At 42.7% G+C, this 18,245-nt stretch overlaps 1 protein-coding gene across 1 annotated transcript in view; it reads left to right on the top strand.

Annotated features, from left to right (window-relative positions):
- The window catches only part of SLC7A8 (solute carrier family 7 member 8), an 81,245-nt gene that overhangs the window by 24,505 nt on the left and 38,495 nt on the right, over positions 1–18,245 (top strand). The window contains exons 3-4 of the mRNA XM_069761818.1: positions 1,225–1,429; positions 1,514–1,665. Coding sequence (XP_069617919.1) covers positions 1,225–1,429; positions 1,514–1,665 — 357 coding nt within the window. The remainder of the gene's footprint in view (positions 1–1,224; positions 1,430–1,513; positions 1,666–18,245) is intronic.

Consider the following 18,245-nt stretch of genomic DNA (forward strand, 5'->3'; position numbering starts at 1 on the left):
ACAAGTTTCACCGAACAGTAGCTGAGTCACACTAGTAACTACCAGTTCTGAGCTGATGGCACTGCTGGACATCTTCTGATTTCAAATGAAAGTAAGCATGATGTGTCTTTGGTCTGCAGCACTAAGTTTCCTTGGCTGACCCCTGCATCTCCGGTCCTTAACATTGCTAATTAATTTGTGTCCTCAGTGACGAGAAATATAGGCAAATAATTATCCTTTACACAATACCAACAGGGAGGCATCAAATTGGCTCTAAATTCATTCTGCAGTGTAAAGAAGAGCAAAGAGTCCTGGAAGTGACCTTTTGGGCCCAACAGAACCCTGATCTTAACAGCATCGAGTTTGTCTGGGATTACATGAGCAGACAGAAGGATTTGGCTACATCCACAGAAGATCTGGAGTTAGATCCTCAAGATGTTTAGAACAACCTAATCTGTCTTTCTAGTTCCTTCAGAAACTGTGTGTACGTAGAAGAATTAATTCTTTGATCCTGTTTTCTTTTGTTTATTCACTTTCAATTTTTGAAAGCATTCTTACTTTGCAGCATTTTTTCCACCCATGCCTAAAACTCACATTTATCTACACTCACATGAATGCATCAGACAACATTTTACAAAACTTTTCCCAGACTTGTTCCATGTAGCACATTGTAGTCTGGCTTCTGTACAGTAGGTAAGATCTTGTAGCTTTTAGGATTATCCTCAGGTAGGTACATTCAGTCTCATGATATGCCAAGCTGTAAGCAGTTAATTCTTATCACAAGACTGTCTGGGTTTAGACCTTATAACATGCTGAACATGTAATAGGATTCTGTGCTTTCTGGAAGCAGTAGGAATTCCTTCATGAACTTTTCCACGACAGGGGTGCTTTAATGGCAATGTAACCTTTTTGTATTATTTGGAAAATGTAAGTCAGCAAATCCTAAATTGATATTAAGGCAATTAGTTGGAAATAATGGTCCAAGAAAGGGAAAATATATGAATCTTCATGCACATGTCTCATCCTATAAGTAAAAAAACTAAAAACCCTAATAAGATTGTAGAAGGAACCTTGTATGGTGATTTAACCAGAGGTAAAGTAGGAATATGTATGATACTGTACTGAGACTTGTATTAACTTGTGACTTATAATTTCCTTTATATTTGTTTCACTCCACATATTGCTGTGAACACAGTTGTCTTTCTTCTTCACCCCACTAACGTTCTGTGAAATCCTGTCTTATAGGAAATATTATCGGCTCTGGGATCTTTGTATCTCCAAAGGGAGTACTAGAGAATGCTGGTTCGGTGGGTATGGCCCTTATTGTGTGGATCGTCACCGGAGTAATCACTGCAGTGGGCGCCCTATGTTATGCAGAGCTTGGAGTCACCATACCCAAATCTGGAGGAGACTATTCATATGTTAAGGACATCTTTGGTGGACTAGCAGGGTATGTGTTGGCATTTTATAATGAGAATATAGCATTATTTTGATATTTCTTCAGTGTTAAGCAAAAATATATTTTGCGTTGCAGTTTCCTCCGGCTCTGGATTGCAGTCCTGGTAATTTATCCTACAAACCAGGCCGTCATTGCATTGACTTTTTCCAACTACGTTCTACAACCTCTCTTCCCAACATGTTTTGCACCTGAATCAGGACTGCGTCTATTGGCAGCTGTCTGTCTATGTGAGTATAAAAGTCCTATCCTATCTTTATCTGATTATAAATATTTGTAGGCACAGACGCACATTTTTATATACGTTTTTAATAGTTTATGATAATAAAGCTATTATGGAGATTAGTACACTCTTGGAACATATCATTTATTTTAGCCATTAGTAGTCTACTGCAAAGATTGCAGGTTGGAAAGTAGATCCAGAAAGAAATAGTTTTTTGTCAATGTGATTATTACCACCAGATCAAAAATAACCAGTTCTTATTTTATTCCTGCCGCTCCCCTGAGTATTACTTGTTTTTTTCAGTTTCACTTGCATATAAAAAGTCAGTCTCATTATCATCCAAGAGCATTCCATTTTTCTCCTCGCGTTGCACGCTTGTCCAATTTATACTCTAGCGTGAGCAAACCCTTAAAGATATTGGCCTTTTTATTTGCTGCTATTTTTAGTGGTCTTTACAAAGGAGTGCGGAAGTCTAAAGACGCGCCCCCAGATAATAGAGCAGGGGGAATAAAATAAGAGCAAAAATTTTTCGCTTTTGATCTGGTGACAGGTCCTCTTTAAATAGCCATATTAAAAAAAAAAATCTAAGGTACGAGCCACGGGTGCAATAAAAACTTTATGGGTATTCTACTTTACTGATAAATAATGTGCTGTAGTAAAGCCATAATATAACTGGCCAGTCCACTTGATAGTAGGTGTTATCCCTTCTTTATAGATAGGTAAAATTCCAAAGTGCTTGTTAAAGCAAGTAACTTTACAATTTACTTGTTATTAAAATTCCTATCCATTCTCAAATGCACAGTAATTTTTTGCTTTATTGTTTACAGCTTAATGCCTAGGCAATCAGCCACTGCTGCAGCGGTGGCTTAACATGTGCAGTGTTTATAAGCTCTTTCCAATAGAACTCTAGAATAGAATAGGTCTATAAGTTCCTCTGAATTATTACCTTATGAGCCCTGCCCCCTTAGTAAAGGCCATAAAAATTAGCCCTAAGGAAAAAGGCCCATATATCTCTTGAACTGTATGGCAGGATGTGGCCCAGTGGGCAAATAAAATGCATCATAATTTACTCGACAAAAGTGATGTAATTTTAGACTGAAAAGTACTCCACTGCCACTAAAATATGTGCCAAATTCTTTATGAGGCACGTGGGCTCGGCAGCGGCTGCTACAAAAATCTCTGGTAAAATGAATGAATAGGAGCTGATGTGCAGGGCTCGGCAGAGGCTGCTACAAGTCTCTGGTAAAATGAATGAATAGGAGCTGATGTCCAGTGCTCGGCAGCGGCTGCTACAAAAATCTCTGGTAAAATGAATGAATAGGAGCTGATGTGCAGGGCTCGGCAGAGGCTGCTACAAGTCTCTGGTAAAATGAATGAATAGGAGCTGATGTGCAGGGCTTGGCAGAGGCTGCTACAAGTCTCTGGTAAAATGAATGAATAGGAGCTGATGTCCAGTGCTCGGCAGAGGCTGCTACAAGTCTCTGGTAAAATAAATGAATAGGAGCTGATGTGCAGGGCTCGGCAGAGGCTGCTACAAGTCTCTGGTAAAATGAATGAATAGGAGCTGATGTGCAGTGCTCAGCAGAGGCTGCTACAAGTCTCTGGTAAAATGAATGAATAGAAGCTGATGTGCAGGGCTCGGCAACGGCTGCTACAAAAATCTCTGGTAAAATGAATGAATAGGAGCTGATGTGCAGTGCTCAGCAGAGGGTGCTACAAGTCTCTGGTAAAATGAATGAATAGGAGCTGATGTGCAGTGCTCAGCAGAGGCTGCTACAAGTCTCTGGTAAAATGAATGAATAGGAGCTGACGTGCAGGGCTCGGCAGAGGCTGCTACAAGTCTGGTAAAATGAATAAATAGGAGCTGATCCGCAGTGCCCGGCAGAGGCTGCTACAAGTCTCTGGTAAAATGAATGAATAGGAGCTGATGTGCAGGGCTCGGCAGAGGCTGCTACAAGTCTCTGGTAAAATGAATGAATAGGAGCTGATGTGCAGTGCTCGGCAGAGGCTGCTACAAAACTCTCTGGTAAAATGAATGAATAGGAGCTGATGTGCAGAGCTCGGCAGAGGCTGCTACAAAACTCTCTGGTAAAATGAATGAATAGGAGCTGATGTGCAGGGCTCGGCAGAGGCTGCTACAAGTCTCTGGTAAAATGAATGAATAGGAGCTGATGTGCAGTGCTCAGCAGAGGCTGCTACAAGTCTCTGGTAAAATGAATGAATAGAAGCTGATGTGCAGGGCTCGGCAACGGCTGCTACAAAAATCTCTGGTAAAATGAATGAATAGGAGCTGATGTGCAGTGCTCAGCAGAGGGTGCTACAAGTCTCTGGTAAAATGAATGAATAGGAGCTGATGTGCAGTGCTCAGTAGAGGCTGCTACAAGTCTCTGGTAAAATGAATGAATAGGAGCTGACGTGCAGGGCTCGGCAGAGGCTGCTACAAGTCTGGTAAAATGAATAAATAGGAGCTGATCCGCAGTGCCCGGCAGAGGCTGCTACAAGTCTCTGGTAAAATGAATGAATAGGAGCTGATGTGCAGGGCTCGGCAGAGGCTGCTACAAGTCTCTGGTAAAATGAATGAATAGGAGCTGATGTGCAGTGCTCGGCAGAGGCTGCTACAAAACTCTCTGGTAAAATGAATGAATAGGAGCTGATGTGCAGAGCTCGGCAGAGGCTGCTACAAAACTCTCTGGTAAAATGAATGAATAGGAGCTGATGTGCAGGGCTCGGCAGAGGCTGCTACAAGTCTGGTAAAATGAATAAATAGGAGCTGATCCGCAGTGCTCGGCAGAGGCTGCTACAAGTCTCTGGTAAAATGAATGAATAGGAGCTGATGTGCAGGGCTCGGCAGAGGCTGCTACAAGTCTCTGGTAAAATGAATGAATAGGAGCTGATGTGCAGTGCTCGGCAGAGGCTGCTACAAGTCTCTGGTAAAATGAATGAATAGGAGCTGATGTGCAGTGCTCGGCAGAGGCTGCTACAAAACTCTCTGGTAAAATGAATGAATAGGAGCTGATGTGCAGGGCTCGGCAGAGGCTGCTACACAAGTCTCTGGTAAAATGAATGAATAGGAGCTGATGTGCAGTGCTCGGCAGAGGCTGCTACAAGTCTCTGGTAAAATGAATGAATAGGAGCTAATGTGTAGTGCTCGGCAGAGGCTGCTACAAGTCTCTGGTAAAATGAATGAATAGGAGCTGATGTGCAGTGCTCGGCAGAGGCTGCTACAAAACTCTGGTAAAATGAATGAATAGGAGCTGATGTGCAGGGCTCGGCAGAGGCTGCTACACAAGTCTCTGGTAAAATGAATGAATAGGAGCTGATGTGCAGGGCTCGGCAGAGGCTGCTACAAGTCTCTGGTAAAATGAATGAATAGGAGCTAATGTGTAGTGCTCGGCAGAGGCTGCTACAAGTCTCTGGTAAAATGAATGAATAGGAGCTGATGTGCAGTGCTCGGCAGAGGCTGCTACACAAGTCTCTGGTAAAATGAATGAATAGGAGCTGATGTGCAGGGCTCGGCAGAGGCTGCTACAAGTCTCTGGTAAAATGAATGAATAGGAGCTAATGTGTAGTGCTCGGCAGAGGCTGCTACAAGTCTCTGGTAAAATGAATGAATAGGAGCTGATGTGCAGTGCTCGGCAGAGGCTGCTACAAAACTCTCTGGTAAAATGAATGAATAGGAGCTAATGTGTAGTGCTCGGCAGAGGCTGCTACAAGTCTCTGGTAAAATGAATGAATAGGAGCTGACGTGCAGGGCTCAGGAGAGGCTGCTACACAAGTCTCTGGTAAAATGAATGAATAGGAGCTGATGTGCAGGGCTCGGCAGAGGCTGCTACAAGTCTCTGGTAAAATGAATGAATAGGAGCTGATGTGCAGTGCTCGGCAGAGGCTGCTACAAGTCTCTGGTAAAATGAATGAATAGGAGCTAATGTGTAGTGCTCGGCAGAGGCTGCTACAAGTCTCTGGTTAAATGAATGAATAGGAGCTGACGTGCAGGGCTCAGGAGAGGCTGCTACACAAGTCTCTGGTAAAATGAATGAATAGGAGCTGATGTGCAGGGCTCGGCAGAGGCTGCTACAAGTCTCTGGTAAAATGAATGAATAGGAGCTGATGTGCAGTGCTCGGCAGAGGCTGCTACAAGTCTCTGGTAAAATGAATGAATAGGAGCTGACGTGCAGTGCTCGGCAGAGGCTGCTACAAAACTCTCTGGTAAAATGAATGAATAGGAGCTGATGTGCAGGGCTCGGCAGAGGCTGCTACACAAGTCTCTGGTAAAATGAATGAATAGGAGCTGATGTGCAGGGCTCGGCAGAGGCTGCTACAAGTCTCTGGTAAAATGAATGAATAGGAGCTGATGTGCAGTGCTCGGCAGAGGCTGCTACAAGTCTCTGGTAAAATGAATGAATAGGAGCTGACGTGCAGTGCTCGGCAGAGGCTGCTACAAAACTCTCTGGTAAAATGAATGAATAGGAGCTGACGTGCAGGGCTCAGGAGAGGCTGTTACACAAGTCTCTGGTAAAATGAATAAATAGGAGCTGATGTGCAGAGCTCGGCTGCAGCTGCTGCAAAAAACTCTGGTAAAATGAATGCATAGGATCTGATGTGCCGGGCTCAGCAGCGGCTGCTACACATTAAATGGAATTGCACTGTTCTGCTCTGTTCAATGTTTATATCCAACCACCAGAAAAAGTATTGGCAGATTGATGGGGGAGTTGAACCTCCACTGTTCTGGAAATGATAGGTCATCACTTTTGAATGCTTGGAAAACCCCTTTAAGCTGGCCATATATTAGGGACCATAGTCAGCCCTTTTTGAATTACTTGTAATTCACGACTGGTCTGTGCAATTTTTAGGACATTTTTTAATTAGAATAATAAAGAGGGAGATGTTTCTAGTGATGAAATGGATTTACATGTAGGAATCGCTGGGTCCTCTAGGATCTGCGTTATTTCTGTTTACATGGAGAAGATAGATGTGAAGTCAGCTATGGCATAGTATACATTGCACATCGGAGACAGATGCACACAATGGCACAGTATATACCATGTATATTTAGCCCAGTATCTCCTCAGCTTATGAAAGCTTGGCAGACATTACTACCCAGACACTAATGTGCTGACTCAACAATATGTTTAGGTCACGATAGAGGACTTAACATTTTCATGTGGGAATCTCCTTATCAATGCTGTTAACAAGTCATTATTGGGCCTTGTGGTTCTGGCCACAGCCCTCGGCTGAGATGATGATATGGGGGATGGGTTGTTTTGGACTGCGTGCTAGATATGGTGCCAGGCTGCGGAGAGGAGACAATCCTGCTTAAACTGGTTCCCTGGAAGCTCAAAACATGGAGGAGGGGGTCTGGATTATGCAAGCACAGCTGGGCCTGAAAAGTCATTATTCAGACAGGCTGATTACTCAGGGCTGAGTCAGCAAGAAGCTGGCGCTAAGGGGAAGTGATAGGAGAAATCCACTGTTTGTGTGAGACTAAAACAACCTAGACTGTCTGTGTATTCTCTGGATTTGGTTCAGTAGAATGTCACGCATGTTTTGGTCAAACTTTTGCTCGGTGTGATACCGTGTATGTGTATCTACAATCTCATCCATGCTACGTGTTTGCATCTTCTGCAGATGTGGCTACGTGTGTCCTCCAGATCTTCTTGTACCTCAGGGTCACTGATAATAATAGTGACGCAGACCAGGGTCCTATCAGACAGTCCTCAAATGTATAGGCCTTGACACCTTATAAAAGCTGCTATACCATACCATTCCCTCACACATTCTAGCAGCTTTCTATGTTTTTTTTTTAAATATTTCGAGGACAAGAATTTTACTATGACAAGAACTCTGCATTCTGTGGTTGAAATGCTAGTGAATGTTTGTATTGCAATGCAAAATTGTGTGATGTTTCGATCTATTCCAAAACACCTTCCTCAGATATTCAGATTGCAGCTAGAGATAGGTGTAGAAAAGTAGCCGTTAAGCCCCCATAAACGCTAGTCTAACGTTGGCTGAACCTGTCGATATTGATAGAGACAGCCGAGATAACTGCTGGCCGAACAATCAGCCAAACCATCTATCGGGCGACAGCCATCTGAGGCTACTTTCACACTTCCGTCGGTACGGGGCCGTCGCAAACCGTCGGCCCGACGTACCAACGGACGTTGTGCTAAATTTAGCACAACGTGTGCCCATTGTGAGGAGGGGGCTGAGTTTCAGCCGCGCATGCGCGGTCGGAAATGGCGGTTCCGACGGACAAAAAAAGTTACATTGAACGTTTTTTTGTCACGCCGGACCGCTAAAACACGACGCATCCGTCACACAACGGATGCGACGTGTGGCCAATCCATCGCAATCTGTCGTCCATTATAGTGTATGGCAAAAAAAACGGATCCTGCGGGCACATTTGTAGGATCCGTTTTTTTGCCCATAACGACGGATTGCGACGGAGGCAAAAAGACAGAAGTGTGAAAGTATCCTGAGTCACACCACACCTTACGCCTGTACTGCTCCCCTACTTTCCTACACTGATCCCTGTTTGCAATATCTGAGGAAGGTCTTGTGGAATAGACCGAAACATCATACGATTTTTTATTGCAATGAAAATATTTACTAGCATTTCAACAATGGAGTGCCAAGTTCTTCTTTACGAATGTGTGGAGTTGAATCCTAGTGGAGCACTTGCTTTCCAGGAGTGCTGAGCGCCCAACCCATCATACTAATCAGTAGTGGCTAGAAAAATATAATAGGCTCTTTTAACGTCACCTTTAAACTCTACATTTGTTAGTTAAGCTAGAAAAATCTTTCAACGTATATATGTCAAATATAACCATAAAGCTCCACTGACCCGAAGTAGGTTAAAAGACCATCCCTTTGGCCTCCATCTGTCTGTATATGTTGCTATACACACAAGTGCTTTACACTGGTTTTTTACTGTATGAAAAAGCTTAGTAAGCTAGGTTTTCATGCAGAGACAGCCTGACATATGGCTGAGCCTTCTGTCCGAAGTGTAGGCCGGACATTATTTCCAAGATATATGTCTAACTGATAGCTCAGACGTGATGTGAAAAGGGCATGAGCCCTCATTCAGACAGCGGTATTTTGCATCAGTATTTGTAAATCTTGGGGTGCAATATACACAGAGAAACTAAACAAAAGAAATATACAGGTTCCTCTCACAAATTTAGAATATCATCAAAAAGTTAATTTATTTCAGTTCTTCAATACAAAATGAAACTCATATATTATATATTGTCATTATACACATAGAATGTAAGTCCACAAGGACAGGGTCCTCTCCCCTCTGTACCAGTCTGTCACTGTAAACCTGTTTACTGTAAACGATATCTATAACCCTATATGTAACCCCTTTCTCACGTACAGCACCATGGAATTAATGGTGCTATATAAATAAATAATAATAATAATAATACACATAGTGATCTATTTCAAGTGTTTATCTCTGATAATGTTGATGATTATGGCTTACAGCCAATGAAAACCCAAAAGTCATTATCTCAGTAAACTAGAATACTTTATAATACCAGATTGAAAAAATTATTTTAAAATCTGAAATTTTGGTCTACTGAAATGTATGTTCAGTAAATGATCAGGGCTCCTTTTGCATCAATTACTGCATCAATGTGGCGTGGCATGAAGGCAATCAGCCTGTGGCACTGCTGAGGTGTTATTGAAGCCCAGGTTAGGCTATGTTCACATTAGCATTCGGGGGCTTTGCAGAGGGCTATGTACATCCTCCGTTAAGCTCTGCCTACTTCTGCATACTTATGCATGCGTCCTGGCGTACCCATCTTTAACATTGAATACGCAGGACATGCGGATGTATGTAGATGCGTTGTTTTGACACGCCCGCCGACTGCACTGGAATGCAACAAGAAACTGAAACGACAAATCCACATGTCCTGCATACCCAATGATAAAGATAGGTACTTAGGATGCATGCAGAAGTATGCGGAAGTAGGCAGAGCTTAACGGAGGAAGTACACAGCCCTCCGCAAAGCCCCCGAACGCTAATGTGAACCCGGCCTTACATTGATAGCAGCCTTCAGCTCATCTGCATTGTTGGGTCTGCTGTCTGTCTTCTTCCTTTTGACAACACCCCATAGATTCTCAGTGGGGTTAAGGTCAGGCAAGTTTGCTGGCCAATCAAGCACAGTGATACTGTTGTTTTTAAACCAGGTATTGGTACTTTTGGCAGTGTAGACAGGTGTCAACTCCTGCTGGAGAATGAAATTTTCATCTCCGGTCCAATGGGTGTCGCAGGTCCAGATTCGGCACCTTCTATCTTCTTGCGATGCTGCCCTCCTGTTGCTTCATCGCTCCCCGGCGTACGTATCTGCCCAGTTGAGGGCAGAGCAAAGTACTGCAGAGCGCAGGTGCTGGGCCTCTCTGACCTTTCCCAGCGCTTGCACACTGCTGTACTTTGGTTTTTCCCCTACAGGGCAGATAAGTACGCCTGCGCAGGAGCGCGATGCCGGGGAGCGATGAACCAACAGGAGGGCAGCATCGCAAGAAGATTGGAGGCGCAGGATCCGGACTTGAGACACCCATCAGACTGGACCGCCCTCCTGGGTGAGTATAATAAAAGTTATTTTTCTTACCTTTTAGGTAAGCCCCGAAAGCAGTGGCTGTATTTTATATCGGCCAAAACTGCAGACAGGTTCCCTTTAACCTGGGCTTCCACAACACCTCAGCAGTGCCACAGGCTGATTGCCTCCATTCCACGCTGCATTAATGCAATGATTGATGCAAAAGGAGCACCGACCAAGTGTTGAGTACATTTACATACATTACAGCAGGCCAACATTTTGGATTTTAAAATCATTTTTCAAGCTGGTGTTATAAAGTATTCTAATTTACTGAGATAATGACTTTTGGGTTTTCATTGGCTGTAAGCCATAATCATCAACATTAACAGAAATAAACACTTGAAATACATCACTCTGAAATGACTATATAATATATGAGTTTAATTTTTTGCATTGAAGAACTGAAATTAACTTTTTGATGATATTCTAATTTTGTGAGAAGCACCTGTATATCATACAACTGAAGAATGCTGTGATGGTCCCCATTGACCTATAATGGGGTCCCTATTCTGACAGTTCCACAAAGATTATACAATTCATATCATTTTAAAATATAAAAATGAATATCATGTAAAGTTATCAAACTGTATACCTGATACCCACCATTTCGCTAGTCCTCCATTCATAGTACCTGGAACATTTTAGGAACTCTTTAATACACAGATTTGTCCTGTTGTAACGTGTCGCAGGGCGGCAGCTGTGGGCTAGATACTCGTCTTTTGCGCCCTGGCACGTTACATGAATGTGGGGGTCCTGTCTTGATGTGTGGATCAGTTTTCATCTGTCCGTCTGATTGTATCTATTATAGAGCTTCTGTGATATTTTTCACATTATTCGTCTCCTCCTTTGCCCTCAGTTTCACCGTTCTGCTTTGTTATTCTGAAGTGTGTTTGTATGGTTTTCTGCCTTCCTCCGCTCCCTCCCAACCTGGTTAATATTTTCTTTCCTCCCATCTGTCTTCCAATTTCTTACTGAGCTTGAAAACAAGTTGTCTGGCCTGGCAGAATGCCGTGATCCGTAGGACCCTGTATGTACATGAGTGATTTCTAGGTACTGGCGTAAGGACAGAACAAGCTAAAACCCTGTGAGCCAGTGACATCATTGCAGCCAGCAGTTATTCCCGCAGATGTAGGCTAGAACTTGTGAATCAACATGTTCCTAAACTCGGTTAGGTAAACAGATTGCTGCTTCAGGTCACGAGACGGATGATACTTGTGGGAACAATACTGGTAAGGCATTACGTAATACGTGTTACCTTATTAACCGACTTTCACTACAGGAGGTAACATTACCCCTTAGTACTATTAGTCCTTCTGTAAATAGCGCCAAAAGACCTCCTGAACGAAATAATTGATGCTGTTCTTTTACAAGCACATCCATACATGGGGTGGCCATACACAAGGCAACCATTCAGCTAGTATTGGAAAAGAAGAATTGGCTCCGGCTCCAGGAATAAAATGTAGAGACTTTATTGATACATATTAAAATGCTGCTGAAACATGACCGGCATGGTCGGTGGGGGAGAGTAACCAACACCCGACTGGACGCGTTTCGAACACAGACGTGTTCTTAGTCCTCAGTGTGTTGATAGAAACACAGGTTGCAATAAAAATGTTCACAGCAGGTGAATACAATTAAAATAAAATGAATGAAACACGTGATGTGACCAAATAAACACAACAAAGTGAACAAATAAAAGTGTGCAACAATTCAGTTGGCATAAATCATAAGGAACATGCAAATTTAGAAAAAGTTGAAAATCTGAAGAGATCTAAGAAAAACCGCAAAATCAATTAATAATGGAGCATAATTTCCCTTCTAAGATTTAACCCTGAAGGGACTCTGGTATTGAGCCTGAAAATCCAGAAAGCTTCTCTATCACGTAGCTTCTTTTCCCTATCACCACCCCGTGTGGCCTTATGTATCTGTTCAATGGCAAATGTCCTGAGATGTGTGGTGTGCCTATTATGAAATCTTACAAAATGGTTAGATACATTGGACACATGTCGAAGTGTAGGATGTACTATATCATAAAGATGTTCTCTAAATCTTTCTTTAAACTTTCTGATGGTGGATCCAACATAGGAAAGTTTACATTCAGTACATTCGACAATGTAAACCACATAATCAGAATTACAATTAAGAAATTTTTTTATGGGAAAAGTGGTTACATTTTGTGAACAATTGAAATTAGCGGGTTTTTTTATGTGAGCACGTCTTGCATGATATTCACGCAAGACATGTGCTCACATAAAGAATTATAAAGAATTGTTGCACAGTTTTATTTGTTCACTTTGTTGTGTTTATTTGGTCACATCACGTGTTTAATTCATTTTATTTTAATTGTTTTCACCTGCTGTGAACATTTTTGTTGCAACCTGTGTTTCTATCAACACACTGAGGACTAAGAACACGTCTGTGTTCGAAACGCGTCCAGTCGGGTGTTGGTTACTCTCCCCCACCGACCATGCCGGTCATGTTTCAGCAGCATTTTAATATGTAATAATAATCTTTATATAGCGCTAACATATTCCGCAGCACTTTACAGTTTTGCACACATTATCATCACTGTCCCCAATGGGGCTCACAATCTAGATTCCCGATCAGTATGTCTTTGGAATGTGGGAGGAAACCGGAGTGCCCGGAGGAAACCCACGCAAACACGGAGAGAACATACAAACTCTTTGCAGATGTTGTCCTGGGTGGGATTAGAACCCAGGACCCCAGCGCTGCAAGGCTGCTGTGCTAACCACTGCGCCACCGTGCATCAATAAAGTCTCTACATTTTATTCCTGGAGCCGGAGCCAATTCTTCTTTTCCAATACTTTGTTCAGCGTTGTGACAGCAACAGTTCGTCTCCGTGCTTGGACCAATATTCACCACCTCGGATGGAATGGCAAGGGTGAGCTGAAATATACTTTTTTCGTTTGTGTTCAACCTTTCAGCTAGCCCTCAAATATTTTATGATGATCAAAAGTGATAGATATCATGCACAGATCTTGAGAATACTCTGCCACTTGTATGTATATATATGTACATATATATATATACCGTATATATATATATATATATATATGTATATATATATATATATATATATATATAAAACTTCAGCAAGGGTCTTTAAAAACAAAGAAACATGCTGCTGATCTTTGTCTGCATAGTTGGCCACAAGCATAATATTGTTGTGAGCAAATCCTTATGTCTTCCGGTACGTCTCCTGTCAAAGTTTTTTGCCTGTCTGATGATGTATGGTAGCTTCTTAGCTTCTTCCATAAATGTAATATATTGATACAGATATCTGACCTCTTTCTGTTCAATCAGACTAATATTAATCTAAATTGGTGACTGTGTTGTCTATCAAGCACGGTAGCTCAGTGGTTAGCACTGCTGATTTGCACCACTGGGGTCCTAGGTTCAAAAACGACCAAGGACAACACCCTGCAAGGAGACTGTGTGTTCTCCCTTTATTTGCGTGGGTTTCTACGGTTTACTCCAACACTCCAAATAATCAGTTTGCTTATTTGTCATCTGATCACTGCCCCATTTACGCAAGCAAATGATTAGAAATGAGTATTCATACGAATATCCTTTGTCCAAATCCTTTAGATTCTATTTTCAGTAAAAGCTTTGTGTGTTAACTCCGTTTAAGACATTTTCTTTTGAGATGGCTACAGTTCCAGTCAAAAGTTTGGACACACTTGTTCATGCAGTGGTTTTCTTTGGTCTTATTGGAATGTGCACATTGTAGATTCAGACAGCAAGAAGCAAAAACCACAAAAGAAAGCAAGCAACAAGGAATAAAGTGACACCTGTGAGACAAATCAGATTATGTGTTTAACATTAGGTTCCTCAAAAGTTAACCCCTTTTACTCTGATAACTTTACACACTCTTGGCTTCTCTCAAGCAGCTTCCATAGGTGGTCACCTGGAATGTCTTCCAATAAACAGTTATCCCTCATCAAGAGTTCATTTGTAGAATCATTGGCCTTTGGAAAGTTTTTACACAGTTCCATACAGTGCTGAGCCATGTTATGGAACTGTCCTAAGCCAAAATATTGCAACAAGGTAATGGGAATTAATGCTGCATCATTACTTTAAAATATAAAGGTCAGTTAATCGAAAAAAATCGTTAGAACCTTGAAAGAATACTCAGTATAACCAACATCAATCACCATAATGAAACTAGGTGTTATGAGGAGTGGTCCAAGAAAGGAAGACCAATAATTATCTCTGCTGCAGAAGATAAGTTCATCAGAATTACCAGTCTTAGGAACCACAAACTGACAACATCTTAGTTAACAGTCCTATATGATGCACATACATCAAGTAGCAGACACTTCTCAACATCAACCTATCAGAGGATACTGGGAGAAACAGACATCTATGGTCAAATTGCTGGCAATAAGCCACTACTGAAGACCACAAACAAGAATAAGAGGGAGGCTTGTCTGAACCAAGCAACATAAGGACTGGACATTAGATCAGTGGAAATCTGAATTGTGGTCTGATGGGTCAAAATTTGAGATTTTTGGAACCATGTCTTCTGAGACACAGAAAAGGTGAGCGGTGGTTTCTACATGTGATGTGCCCTTCTTGAAGCATAGTGTGGAAGGTGTGAGGCTGAGGATGTGCTTTGCTCGTTGGCGATTTATTCTGAAGTCTATGGAAAACGGATCCATTAAATAGCAATCTGTTTTTCTTTCATTTGAAAAGTATCTGATTTTTTGTTGTTGCTTTCTGGTTCTGTTTCAAATTGATGATTACTAGTGATGAACGAATATACTCGTTACTCGAGATTTCCCGAGCACGCTCGGGTGACCTCCGAGTATTTTTTAGTGCTCAGAGATTTAATTTTCAGCGCCGCAGCTGAATGATTAACATCTGTTAGCCAGCATAAGTACATGTGGGGGTTGCCTTGTTGCTAGAGAATCCCCACATGTAATCAAGCTGGCTAACAGATGTAAATCATTCAGCTTGCGGTGAGGAAAACTAAATCTCCAAGCACTAAAAAATACTCGGAGGACACCCGAGCGTGCTCGGGAAATCTCAAGTAATGAGTATATTTGCTCACCACTAATGATTAATAAACAACTAACATTGTTTTGCGGCTTATCTCCTATTCAAGAGAATGACCTATGGATAGGTCATCATTATGGAAGTCCCAGATAACCCCTCTAAGTGCTTTATCCTTTCAAGATCCTTACCAGATATCTTTGGTGTTTTGGATAACAATGCACACTGCCCTGAATTTAACCAAAACCCTCAGGGTATGAGCACACATCAGGATTTCTTGCAGAAATTTTCCTGACAAAAACCGGACATTTCTGCCAGAAATCCGCATGCGTTTTTACCTGCGTTTTTTCCCAAATGCATAGAATTGCAGGAAAAATGCAGAAAATCCACAAAAATAATGAACATGCTAATTTTTTTACCACAATGCGTTTTTTTTCACGGAAAAAAACGCATCCATGTGCACAAAACATGCAGAATGCATTCTAAATGATAGAATGCATAATGTATGCGTTTTTAATGAGTTTTTATAGCGTTTTTAGTGCGAAAAAACCTGAACGTGTGCACATAGCCTTATTGTGTGTGCAAACCCTAAACTGGGTCATCAGTATTGTGGGTATAGTGGAAAACTTGTATATATTGTTGTGTCAAAGATTATGTAGTAGAAGAAATCCACTTTAGCATATTTATGCATACAGTAGAACAATAAGCATTGTTTTGGCTGATCATTTCAGTACAGAAAAATAACTGATTACCTGTTTTGACAATCTCCATTGTTTTCAGACGAGACATCTGAACTTTGTCCTTATGAGAGGACAGATCGCCGCTGTACACAAAGTAACTATTAGACTGATCTGAATGAAAACAGGAGTGTAATAACCAAAAGATCAATGAGAACAATGAACGTGTACACTGCTGGAAATATTCATTATTTCATTATTCTGTTTATTAGTTTCAAACTTTTCCTTGGCAAATCAACATCCTTGTCCTGTAGATTGCAATCATTGGATAATGTCCTTTGTTGGTTTTCCCAATGTCATGATTGCAAAAATATTTGTATGTCTACATTTTTATTTATTTATTTTATTCCCTTATATAGCACCACAGCGCTTTACATATATTATAACCACGGTCCCCATTGGGGCTCACAATCTACTTTCCCTATCAGTATGTCTCTGGAGTGTGGGAAGAAACCGGAGGAAACCTGTTGTGAATTCTGTGGTCAAGCTCCCTCCTGTGGTCATGAGTGGTACTTCGGCTGGTTCTGTCTATGAGCTTCCTCTGGTGGATGTGAGTGGGGCTGCGGCTTCTGAGTTTCCTTCCTCAGGTGACGAGGTTAAGTCTTTAGGTGCTGCTCTATTTAACTCCACCTAGTTCTTTGTTCCTGGCCTCCAGTCAATGTTCCAGTATTGGTCTTGCTTTCTCCTGGATCGTTCTTGTGGCCTGTCTGCCCTGCATAAGCTAAGTTTTGCTTGTGTTACTTTTGTTTGCTATATTTTCTGTCCAGCTTGCTATATTGGTTTTTCTTGCTTGTTGGAAGCTCTGAGACGCAGAGGGAGCACCTCCGTACCGTTAGTCGGTGCGGAGGGTCTTTTTGCCCCTCTGCGTGGTTGTTTGTAGGTTTTTGTGCTGACCGCAAAGCTATCTTTCCTATCCTCGGTCTATTCAGTAAGTCGGGCCTCACTTTGCTAAAATCTATTTCATCTCTATGTTTGTATTTTCATCTTAACTCACAGTCATTATATGTGGGGGGCTGCCTTTTCCTTTGGGGAATTTCTCTGAGGCAAGGTAGGCTTATTTTTCTATCTTCAGGTCTAGCTAGTTTCTCAGGCTGTGCCGAGTTGCATAGGGAGCGTTAGGCGCAATCCACGGCTACCTCTAGTGTGGTATGTTAGGATTAGGGATTGCGGTCAGCAGAGTTCCCATGTCTCAGAGCTCGTTCTATGTTAGTAACTATCAGGTCACTTTGTGTGCTCTTAACCACTAGGTCCATTGTGGTTCTGAATCACCTGTTCATAACAGAAACCCACACAAAAACATGGGGAGAACATACAAACTCCTTACAGGTGTTGTCCTCGGTGGGATTTGAATTCTGTACTTGTATAAGTTCTCTTCATGCAAAGAGAAATAACTTAGGAATACATTGTAATACATTGTATACAGTGGCGTAACTACCGCGGTCGCCACTGCGACGGGGCCCGGCAGGTCAGGGGCCCGCCGCCCGGCAGGTCAGACCGGCAGCGATACTACATAGCACACTATCCCTCCAGCCGGCCCTTTAAATGTTCCTGTATGCGCGTGTTCAGTTGCTCGCACTGACAAGGGCCGCCCATGGCGGCCGGTGTCAGTGCGGGTCGCGGGAGCAATGAGCATGGCCGCGGTCCTTGATCCTGCCGCCTGCGTGTGCTCGTCTGCTGCTGCCCTTGCGAGCGCGGGCAAGCAGGAGACCCCGCGTGCACACTGCACACGGAGATATTTGAAAAGGCTGGCGCGCAATAGGGCGCGCGCCTCCACCTGTGTCTGACGCTGGCCGGCCCGAACCAGCGTCAGAGAAGACTGCCGACGCTGGGACCTCCACCTGTGTTTGACGCTGGCTGGCCTGAACCAGCGTCAGAGAAGACTGTACAGCAATGCTGCCTGCCTGCGGCCTGGATCCTCTACCGCCGACGCTGGGACCTCCACCTGTGTCTGACGCTGGCCGGCCTGAACCAGCGTCAGAGAAGACTGCTCTGCCTCTCACCAATGCTGCCAGCCTGCCTGGGATCCTCTACCGCCGATGCTGGGACCCGACCCACCTCAGCCCTTATCCTACCGACCTCCCCCCATCTCAGGGACCTGGGTAAGTCCCGAGATGATTTTTTTTAAATGTGTATATACAGCAGTTGCACCTATATAATGTGTAAAGACTGCTATATATACATTATATAGGTGATACTGCTGTATATAATCACCGTATCACCTATATAATGTA

This window comes from Ranitomeya imitator, chromosome 1 (assembly GCF_032444005.1).
Source record: "Ranitomeya imitator isolate aRanImi1 chromosome 1, aRanImi1.pri, whole genome shotgun sequence".
Lineage (NCBI taxonomy): Eukaryota > Metazoa > Chordata > Amphibia > Anura > Dendrobatidae > Ranitomeya > Ranitomeya imitator.